The 11987-nt window shown below is 34.2% G+C and overlaps 1 protein-coding gene across 2 annotated transcripts in view; it reads left to right on the top strand.

Annotated features, from left to right (window-relative positions):
* The first annotated feature begins 1116 nt into the window (after nt 1-1116).
* The window catches only part of LOC145277574 (uncharacterized), a 44842-nt gene continuing 33971 nt past the window's right edge, over nt 1117-11987 (top strand). The window contains exons 1-2 of one of the 2 annotated variants that reach the window (XM_080129065.1): nt 1117-1359; nt 4230-5019. In XM_080129065.1, the coding sequence (XP_079985191.1) occupies nt 4800-5019 (220 nt within the window). In that variant the 5' untranslated portion in view covers nt 1117-1359; nt 4230-4799. Of the gene's footprint in view, nt 1360-3769; nt 5020-11987 lie in introns of those variants that run through there. The other variant, XM_080129066.1, reaches the window with a different exon arrangement.

Below are 11987 nucleotides of genomic sequence, written 5' to 3'. Positions count from 1 at the left end.
TATCGGAATCGGTATCGGAATCGGAAAAGTTGATGCCTATTTTCCGATTCCAAAACGATTCTTTTAATTATCTTTTTTTATTTGATTTCATTTAAACCAAAATCTTCCATTTCTGGTAATAATGATAAAATAATAAATATTTATTGATTTTAAAATATCAGTAAAGCTAAAATCCTCCACAATTGTATTTTGATGGTTGGTTTGGTTTGGTTGGTTTTTGTTTTACGGCATTAATTGGTTTGGTTGGTTTTTATTTTACGGCATTAATTTCGGGTTATTTAATGCCGAATCCAAAGATTTTGAAGAAAAATTTTTTTAATAGAATATATTTGTTGTTTTCACGTCGGTTTCTATTCAACCCATAGTTGGGACCCTAAGAGGTACTACCACTCCGGGTCAGAGTGGACCTGGGAGCAATGGTAATTAAAGGGTGGCTCCACACTCCCCAAAGCCCACAAGCTGGGGCCTCACCACTGGATATAGTTTAAGGTCATATCCAGGACCCCCATTGAGGGACTTTTACCCTCTGCAGGGGGGGGGCAGTCGGCGTATTCTAATGCCCCACCGACAGGGCCATTGCATTTTTACGTTTAGGAAAATATCTGCATATTTCACATGTGTTTTTACGAAAATCGGGAGAAATAACAATCTTATAGTTAAATAATTAGAGATTTATAAAGAATCGGAATCGGTAATTGTATCGGAATCGGGAATTTAGTACGGAATCGGTAATTGTATCGGAATCGGGAAAAATATTGGAATCGTCCCACCACTAATATATATATATATTGGTCTTTATTATACAGTGGAGAATTAGTAGAAAAGGGAGATGGAGAGAGAGAGAGAGAGAGAGAGAGAGAGAGAGAGAGAGAGAGAGAGAGAAAGAGAGAGAGAGGCGCTTATATCAGGTGTAGAAAAGCTCTTAATATTGAAGTTACCGTCTTGTTGAAACCTGTTTGAAGTTGTGTTGTAATCTAATGAGAACATATCGTGGCGTCCGGGCTTGTCCGCAACACTAACAAACGACACCCAGCCAATTGATATATTGCATTTATTGGTAGCACTAGCAGTAGTAGTAGTAGTAGTAGCAGTATTCGTGGCCGTTGTTTTGTGTTCTCGTTTGGTGTTTTCTCTTTTTCTTTTTGTATCTGTTTTTTTTTTTTTATTGTTTTAACAAAAACAAACAGTTGACTGGCAACGAAAGTAAAAGTAAGTCATGTCGTCATGTGGTATCGCTTGGCACGGCGTATGAGTGACGAATCAACACTTCTGCTGGTCAAAGGAATACTTTCAAATCAAATTTTGGTACCCAAACATTGACACGAATATACAGTGCCCCCCCCCTCCAGCCTCTCTATGGTAAGTGTTGAACGTTATAAAGTTTTTTGTTAGTTTGTTTGTTGTACATTAGCACATAAAGTGTTTTAAACATGGGAGAGGGAATTCTATCCTCAGTCTAGAAGCATTTCTCTTTTTACTTATGTTGGTAAATTTTTACTTTCTTGCCATCTTAACCCTCACTTATAAAATTACGACTTTTGTAAGTTTTCGGATATGCTGGAAACGAATATCACATTCAAATTTTACGCAGGTAAGTAATTTTTTTTGGATATTAAGAAATATTTTCCAGTGTATTACTTATTAAATGTCACTGACAGTCGCCATTTTTAACATGGGGAGGAGGGGGCATGCACATTATGATTTTGCAGTTGGGAAAAACATAATGGATTACATTGGATAATAAAGGTCTTAATATTCAGAAAACTACTTGTCTGCGCAAAATTTATATGTGATATTCGTTTTCAGCATACTCGAAAACATGTAAAAGTCGTCATTTTAAAGGTGAGTGTAAGAAAGTAAAAAATACTATTATTTCTTGTAAATAGGATTAAATATTCTGGCTCAGTTTTAGTTTAGCAGTATACAATTTTTAGAGTGGGGAGTTTGGAACAAGGAGAACCTTAGGTAGAAAATTGAACACTGTTAAAAGTTGAACAAGTTACACACACACACACACACACGCACACACACACACATACATATATATATATATATATATATATTGCAGACTTTATATATCTCCAATTTTTCATCTACATTTTTCCCTTCTCAAAACCTTTTTTCATTTTATATTAAAAAAGAAAACCTTCTAATAGTTTTTTTTTTAAGGAACGTGCATTTGTCTCCGAGAAGTTGTTTAGTGTTATTCAACGAAACACGTTGTATGACGTACTTGAAAAAAAAAATGAATTTACAAATATGAGTATGAATTAAATAAATCTTCTGGTTTTGGAATAATTAATAAAGCTCAATGCAATTACAGAGCATATAATGAATGAATGACAAAAGTCTATATTCCAAATTTCATGATGTTGACCTTCTTACAATTTATTCCTTTAATTCAGTTGACACTTACAATTCCTGACAGTATCTGTTTCGTAGCACAAAATCAATCACTTTATTATTATATCAATCAGTGAATCTATTTTGCCCTTAACTCATCAGAAGAAATAGCAACAATCAATCCACCAAAAGGAAATAAAATGCGTTTGGACATTTGAAATTGGAAGAGAAGCTGCAAATACCTTATAGTTTGCTTACATTACTATAATGATTTTCATACCTACAGACACCCAACACCAAATGTTATCAAATGCAAGATAAGTTACTTTTCTACCTAACTGTATAATTTTTTAATGTTTTTATTTAATGTAACATGTTTATTCAGCTCGAAAAACATACAGTTTTACCGATGTATTGGAAAAATAAAAATGGCGCCGACTCTTTCTTTGACACGGTAAGTTTAGGAAAAGGAGTTAAAAATTAAAAAAAAATAGACAAAATACTGTTAGAAACTTTCTCAATATATGTTACCGTGACATAGGCTGACATATATTCGGTGGGTTTTTAACAGTATTTTGTATATTTTTTTATTTTTAACTCCTTTTCCCAAACTTACCCTGTCAAAGAGAGAGTCGGGTACCATTTTTAATTTTCTAATACATCGGTAAACACTGTATGTTTTTCGAGCTGAATAAACATGTTACATTAAATAAAAACACTAAAAACATATCCAGTTAGGTAGAAAAGTAACTTATCTTGCCTTTGATAACATTTATTTGTTATATATTTGTTTTTTTTGTTGACAACTTTTTCTTCGAATCTATGTGTTCAGTGATACAAACCATATATGTGTGTGTGTGTGTGTGTGTGTGTGTGTGTGTGTGTGTGTGTGTGTGTGTGTGTGTACTTTTATGGTTATCCTTCCAATATTTTCCAGTTATAGCAGGGTAGACAATAATATTTGGTATAATACAACTTATATTGTACTATACCAAATATATTAAGTTTATCTGATGCTCAATGATATTCAGAGTGTATATATTTTTTTTAATACACACGTTCTTTTCTTTTCTCGTGAGAGTATATGTTACAGATCTGTTACGTTAGCAATCTTCAACAAACAGTAAAATATGTTATCACTATATTTTTTAATGTGGCAAACTTTTCAGACAATTCTATCAAGAAAAAAAAATCATATTCAAACACAATCTTTACACGTCAAAGGTATTTTTGTTAATTTTTTTTTTTTTTTTTCGTGTTACGTGGATATTTGATTTATATAATAATGCCGCTTGGATGTTTATTTTACTACATAAAAACTGACAAGTTTATTTACTATTTTTTCCTATTAATATTGGAGGTGACAGGAGGTCGATTTAATTCGGAGAAATCGAGCTTCCATCCAAAGGGCACTCAATGGTTTCAAAATTTGCTGTGACTTACGCCCTCGGTATTCCCCGTTAGGGACACCCTAGACGACCGGGAATATGCTAATTCTACTTCTTTTAAAGGAGCAGCTGATGCTTGGGAGAATCGCCTCCTGGAAGCTAATAAAACATTAACAATACTTCACTTTGATGTGAACTTGAGGGGCAGGAGGGGCACCTGTGGCCAGGTAAGTCTTTTTAAACTGACGAGTTATGCGTAGATTAAAACAAAGAAAGGAAAGGGGAAAAGAAACTGAGAAACAGTGAAAAAGAGAGAGAGGGTGAGTGGGGAGATTATTATTGCTGACGTCACAGCACAAGTGTTTTCATTTTACGGAGAAAAAAAAAGTCCCCCGAAAGAAGAAAAAGAAGACGAAGAAAAATCGGTAGCAACTGAAATGGACGGTTACCAAGGGATTTGTTGATATATATTGATTGTTTTCTTCTTTTTTTCCACAGTTGTCTCACTGGAGGACTTTATCTTTTTTTTACTAAAAAAAGATAAAATTCAAAATTAAAAACACAGCAGGCGAGTAAAAAGTGCGAACTTAATGAATTGCGGACTTTAATGAACCAAGAAAAAGAGCGACATTTTAATGCCTTAAAATCGATTTGTTTGTTTATATAATTATATCGTTTATTTTTTAAGACACGAAAACAGACCTCATTAGTTTTACTACACCGATGCAAATATAACTATTTATTTAGTCATTTATAAAAAGACTTCTGTTGTTTATTTATTTAGATTTTTTTTTTTTGATGTTGTAATCGATTACTTTAAAAAAAAAAAAACTTAAAACTATTTGCGGCGTGATTTTTAGTCACGCACGCGCAAAAGAAAAAAGTACTATATTTTTAATCAAGTTTCACTACACAACTAATTAAAAACGGAATTTCTTTTTAAAAAAAAACTGAAAGAAAGAAAAAAAAAACTTAATACAGCAATTTAATTTATATTTTGAAAAAATAAATATTTATACGCGCGTACGCGTGTCGACCTGAGGGTTAGGAATTCTACGAAACCAAATTATGGTATTGGTTAAAAAAACATTTAACACGCTGGATACGTTCTACGATCCGAAATGCGGCGTTTTCGCTTTTCTGGAAGAAATCGGATTGAGCCAATACTACGAGATGTTCCTGGCCAAAGGATTTGATTCCGAAAGGGATCTTCGATTCATGGAACGGAAGGATCTCGACACTTTGCACATAACGGACGAGGAACACAGACGCCTCATCATTTCGCAAGGTAAGAGCATTCTCAACTTACATTATCTGGACTATCCGGGTTATCAATCTCTTCATCTTTATTGTTATGCAGTGGCGTAGCAAATGGGGGCGGGGCAGTGGCACGTCCTAGGGTGCGTCATTTTGAGGGGGGTAGAAATAGAGAACAAAAAACATGAAAATAATAAAAAAGCTAACAAATAATCTGAAATTTTATACCAAAATAAGTATTCAAGGCAGCAGTAAGTTTTTGTGTTTTATGTGTATAATAGTTTTTAAAAGGGCTTTAGATCCTTGATTGAAATTCCATGAAAATGAATATTTTGAGGACTTTCTGTAATTTTGAAGGTTAACGAATTATCAACGGCCAGGTGCTTGCTACGCTACTGTTGACGACGTTTCGGCCAATAATATATATGGCGATTAAGCTGCAGAGACTTTTTCGCGTTTCATCGGAAAATTCTGTGTAGCTTAACACACACACACACACACACACACACACACGCACACACGCACACACACACACACACAGACATGCACACACACACACGCACACACAGACAGACATACATACACACACACACACACACACACACATATATATATATATATATATATATATATATATATATATAATCGTGTCACTCTGCACTGATGAAAGTCTGAAACACTAGTGTCTGTAGGTATTAAAAAACAATTATATATCATTTTAATTGACGTTAAACATTAGTTTTATTTTCCATCGATACTTTCGATTTAACGTAAACACTGAATAATCCGTCCCATAACTAAAGCTACCGAAAATAATCTCATATAACTCTATATTACACTATCAGTTGAATTAAAGTCGGTCAATTTAGCTCTTATGCACAGATCATCATATAATGATTAGATCACTCTGACAGGTTTTAAAAAGCATTTTAAAAATAAATGTTAAAATTCAACAGTATTTCTTGCGGTTAACGGGTGTCGAATGGATTGGATCCTTGCTAATGAAGCCAGGGATGGTTTCTGTCGCCGGGTTCGAATCCATCAACTGGTGTTAATCGTGACACTGTGCACTGCTGATTCCCGAAAGGATGAAACACTGGTGTCTCTAGGTATTTAATAATTATTATACTAAATAATTATATATATATATATATATATATATATATATATATATATATATATATATATATATATATATATATATACATGACGTGTGTATATCTGTGCTTGTCCGTTAACTACTTTGAATGAATAAATCTTCCCTGCAGCCACTTTCGCACAAAAAAGACATTGCTAGTTTTTTCTTTGCTGCGTCGTTATTTTATGCTAAATTTTCGACTGAGCTCCAATCTATGGTCTTCCTCCTCCCGATGAAACATTCACAACAAAATCTCATTCAACTACAATTGTCAAAAATTTTCCTTTTTCTCTATGTGATTAAAACAGAGCTTGCATGAACAGAGTTTCTACCCTAGAAATACCCGTCTGTGGAACACAATACCGCGTGGATGTTTCTCATCTAACTACAGTATATGTCGTATTTAAATAAAATTTTTGTTGAACTGTCCTCTTATATGAATTCTGCCTAGTTTCAGCCATTGTTATCAATCCTCATCCTTTATCTGATAAACTCATTAACATTTATCCTCGTGTGGCATCTGGCGGTGACCCATCGCCAAAAAAAAAGAAAAAAATAAACATACTAATTTGTAATTTCCTTTGGAATGATTCCCTAAAGGTTGGGGGATCAACTGTATCTGTTGAAGAGGTTTCTCGGGGGGGGGGGCGATGTGTCGTTGAATTCTTTTTTTTTTACTACTGTTTTTAATGAGACTTAAGCATATTTACGACACAAAATTAAATTGCTTCTCAGAATCTGAGCAAATCTCAGTAATTTTAAAACGTTGTAACGGGAACTTAGGTCCGTTAAAACTTTACTAAAAATGTTGCCGAAAAAAATATGTGCAACCACTTTTAATCCTGTTCAAAATGCGCATGTGTGCTAATCTGGTCCAATATTTAAAGCCAATGGAGACATTTATTTCTCTCCCACAGTGAGAACTGTGACACAAGAGCCGGAAAATAGGATAAAAAAATAGCGCAACCGAAGAGGAGCACTCTGACCTTGTAATAGATGCCTGACAAGTCTCGTCGGCATTCCCGAGTAGAGGCGCCTCAGACGATTAGCAATGGACTAACCTCTTCTCAAAGAGAAAAGGTCAAAATCTGAGGGCGTGTGAGCTTCTAGAACTGCACAGGGCCAATCAATAGGAAAAAGCCCATTTTTAAAATGGTTTAGACTCTGATAATTTTCTGTAACGTTAAAAGAGAACCAACACGTTGTAGTTTCAGTCGCAAAGGAACATCGGACAAGTAATAACTCGACTCCATTTTTTTTTTTTTTTTTGTAACAACAACATTTATATTTCCTCATTCTACCGTCACGTGTGACTTTTCGGTACGACTGTGACATCATCCACATCTCTTACGTGATCGTCTTTTCTAAAGTTTTCTCTCTTTTCTTTTTCTTTATCCTTATGGTGACGTCATTTCGCATTTCGTATGCAATTGCATACGCGTGTCCGCGCTATGGTAGATTTGGTGCCGAGGGCAAAAAAATTTAACTGGTTATTAGAAACGACATAAATTATTTTTAAGGAATACACTTGGAAAATTAGTCAACAACAATTTCAGGATTTGCCTATTCACGTGTGATGATAAGAATATTTAATGGAGATTATAAGCAGTTAAAATTCCTTAATTATCGGTTGTGAGTGAAGTAATAAGTGGTTTCATACATTACTTTAAACAAAATGTCTAAGCTCTTATTACAACTCTTGAAATGTTTCTCCCTCTTTATGTCTCCCTAGTCTGTTAGAATATGGCATCCAGGCCTCTTCACCATATCTCATACGTGATATTTAGCATCTAGCATCTTTATATTCAGCATCTGGAAAGAGTTCAAAGACTGATTATTCAGATGGGGCAGGGTCTATCGGATCTACTCTATGAAAGCCGACTCAAAAAGATGAACCTCTTCTCCTTTGAGCCCCGACGATCACGCGGTTTTCTTATTTTGACCTGCAATTTCTCCAATGGGTATTTATATACGTCAGGAGCTAGTATTCGCTCCTGGTCCAGAAAGAGGTCTGCACGGACACTGAAGTAAACTGAAAGATAGCTGCTTTCTTAATCAGAATCCTTGGACACTAGAATAGACTTCCAAATGAAGTAATAACAAAGCAACAATTAAAGGTAAATTTTAACAAGTGCTCGGCTACTTTAGCCTCTTTTCTGTAAAGTTATACACTTTCCCTACATTGCACAATTGTTTTTTTGTTGTTTTTTTTTGTTTGGGGGGGGGGGGTTATGTGGGGGGATTAAATTGAATTGAATTTAATTCACAACCATAAACTTAAAATGCTTGTGGAATATTAAATATTGAAAACAACACAAATAGGTCATAAATGAGTCGGTAAAGCAGAACAAATTGTTTTGGACTAATTTTCCGACTGTATTTTCTTTAAAATAATTTATGCCGCCAATAGTCTACCAAAAAACATTTAGAATCTTGTATTCCTTATCTAATATTTCAAACTCACTACGTCTGTATGTGTGTCTCTATTTTTTTCAAAGTGCATCTCCACCGAGATGCAAGGTTGCAGAGCGGCGCGAGGCGAGTCAAATGATTGCCTTTTTGTGGACCGTTGTTTTGTCTATTTACCTACAAAGTTGAGTTTTCTTCTCGCTCTGACATTGATATTAAAACTTTACTTTTTCTATTTAAAATTTGTTAAAACTAACTTTTTATATGCTCAGTAATGGATATGCGAGCGACTACATGAAGATTAATTAATTTGCATATTCCTTTGAAAAACAACCGTTAATTTACTTATTCATTTTTTATTGTTTCTTATTAGACGATTGGTTTCATTTCATTATTTTAGCTGCATTCTATAATGCATAGTTTCTACATTCTGCATAATTGCTTAGAATTTAAGATGAAAATGTTCTAAAACACGGAAATAGTTTTATATATGTATGTGCGTGCGACATTGTCGATGTGTGTGCGAAAAGTATCTACCAAACTCCGCTAAATATTTTGTATACAGAGTTGAAATTTGATATATGTATTTGATATATAGAGAGCATTTGGACCAGTGGTGCACTTTGGATTTGGTTTTTGGCCGGTACAAATTGTTGACAAGGGGTCAAAATTGAAAACAAAACAGTTGACCTTGGTAGGGTAAGTCGAATAAAATAGTACGCTTCTTTTGCGCACGTTCAAAATTAAACATTCATTCTTCAAAGTCGCTTAATTTTTTATCTTTTGTATCTAGCGCAAACATTCATGACGTTGGATAGATAAATAATAACTAAAACTGGTTTCGATTCTAGTGGATGGTACCCAAGTTATATTTTTTCTAGCTTTTGAAATCATTACTATTTATTTCACAATAATTAATAGAGAATTGGCTCTATAATAAAAAGTAAGAAATCTGCATGAATTAAAAGTAGTATTGTCTATCTGTCTATCTTTCTATCTGTGTCATGCGCAAATATACATTTATACGTTAAAGTCAGTGCATTTTTAACTATTTCTTATCTGTTTGACGATAGCTCAAACGGTAACGACTAAGGCTGAATCATAAGGACTAAGGCTAAATCTTTTGGCTTTGATTCTAGCTGATAGAACCCAAGTCGTATTTATCTTTACTTTTGAAATCACTAATATATATTGAGTACAATATAATAATCAATAGACAATTGACTCCATGATAATACATACGAAATCTGCCTACATTAAAATATATTTAAAGCGTATTTTATGACCGGCCAACGCTGAGCGACCTACTAATAAGGCATATAATTTATTGAATAAATGATGAAAATTGCATTCAAATTGAATAATTCTATGACTTTTGTGTGATTATGAAATGCATATTGGTTTTTCTATAAAAATAAATTTACTAGTTTAGACTACCGTGTTATAGATTAATCGAGTGAATTAGTGCCAAACTGATTGAATGAACAACCTGACTATAACCCTATCGGGAATGCTAGGCTTCCTTAGTTTACAGGGCGACCAAAAAAAAAGAAGCTAAATGGAGGCCATCTAGAACATAGGCTGTAGAACGAAGAAAAAAGGCCAAAGACCCTAGTGTTTTGATGTGATGTTTTGAATATAATAAACTAGTTATGACCAAAGTTTCATTTCATTCGGACAAAACCCTAAGAAACAGAGCCTAATTAGAGTTGGGGCCCTTTGGGGGGGGGTCACCCTGTATTTCGAATATCCAGTCGGATATAAAACTATAAAACCTGACTCATGTGCGTTTTTGGTCCTATCAACACGTGTTGAGCCACTATAATAAAGCAAGTGTTCTCTCTCTCTCTCTCTCTCTCTCTCTCTCTCTCTCTCTCTCTCTCTCTCTCTCTCTCTCTCTCTCTCAACGAGACTTGTTTGTCGCCTGCCTATATTCACAACAATAAAATTTCCGTGCGTAAGCTCCTTTGAATCTCTTAAAAGCTGAATAAAATGAATAAACAGATAAATAGATAAGTAGCTGAATATCTACAGAGGATGTCAACATAACTATTGCACCTGAGGATTTTTTTTTTTTTTAAATATTTCATCAAGTTTATATGGCATCAATCCCCACTTTGATGTCAATTCTTTTATCATGCTTTCTTTTTTCTTTTTCTTTTTTTTTTTTAAAGTATTGTAGAACTGTTCATATTCTATTACATCTTTGAATTTTAGAGATGAGGATTGGTTATTTCGTATTATTTGGATTCTTCGGACCACTGTTCTCATCTTGAGTTATTGAGCGTTCAGATTCCTGAATTCGACAGAAACATTCCCGAATTTGACAAGATACAGCTGAAGAATGTCGGTTACATCGACCGAAACGTTGTGATAATAACAATCAAAATGAGAACAGTAGTCTGAAGAATCTAAATAATACGAATGTTTATTTGTTAGTTTTTTTTGTTTGTTTGTTGTTTTTTTCATGTTACATTTTCCTTCCATCTACTTGGAAAGTTCATGTATTTATTCAGATTTTTGTGTCTTGCTCTGTGTTACTGTTGATTATCATTCATTCATTTTGATTGTTGTTGGCATTCATTTCCTCGACATCTTCCTAGTTATTATTTCTAGAAAGACATCGAGTATTTATGGCAGGAAACACATGAAGGTTGCCAACATCCATAAGTGAAAGTGTCTCTATGGAACCAACTGGATTGTCAGCCCGTATCGTTAACCACTTAGCCACATCTGTGCTCTGCTGGAACGACGATATTTAATATTTAGTTGGCCGTTATCATGCCCGATCTTGAATGAGTTTGTGTGTTTATACTTCATACTTTCTTTTTCCATGTCTTTCATTTTTGTTTGTTTGTTTGTTTTGTTTTGTTTTTTTTGTTTTTGTGTTTTCATGTCCTTTCGTTTTATTCAGTTACTGATGACTTTAGGTGCGTGTCTGTTTGCTTAAACTGTGCAGTTCCCAGTCGTCTATATTTCCAGCCCATTCATGTCCGTTTTTTTTTTTTTTTTTTTTTTTTTTTGTAATTTTCCTTTTAGGCTAACCCGCTGGATTAATCTATAATGTCGTCTACCATTTCGTCTCTTTGACTATCAAGTCTACATTTGCTGTTTTGTTAGGCCTTGTTTATCTTCGCTTCTATGTAATTTGTTCTCATCGCGTTGCTTGTTTCTTTTTTCAAATGTCCTTTTCGGAGCCACGAATGTTTTCTCTTACGCAATTTCGTTGGTCCATCTTATAAATACTTCATGCTGCTTATTTGCTTTCAATTCTTCTTTGCTCATCTTTTCCCCCGTTTCGCTACTCACCGCATTTTTTCCTTCATAGTAGTAATCAGCCTCTCTCTCTCTCTCTCTCTCTCTCTCTCTCTCTCTCTCTCTCTCTCTCTCTCTCTCTCTTCTGTATTTAGGTTTTTGTTACTGTATCGTTTACGCAATCGTCACTACTTACA

This window comes from Euprymna scolopes, chromosome 6 (assembly GCF_053919585.1).
Source record: "Euprymna scolopes isolate OS-2025 chromosome 6, ASM5391958v1, whole genome shotgun sequence".
Taxonomy (NCBI): domain Eukaryota; kingdom Metazoa; phylum Mollusca; class Cephalopoda; order Sepiida; family Sepiolidae; genus Euprymna; species Euprymna scolopes.
The sequence above is the reverse complement of the archived record's forward strand: the minus strand, read 5'-3'. Positions and strand labels throughout refer to the sequence as shown.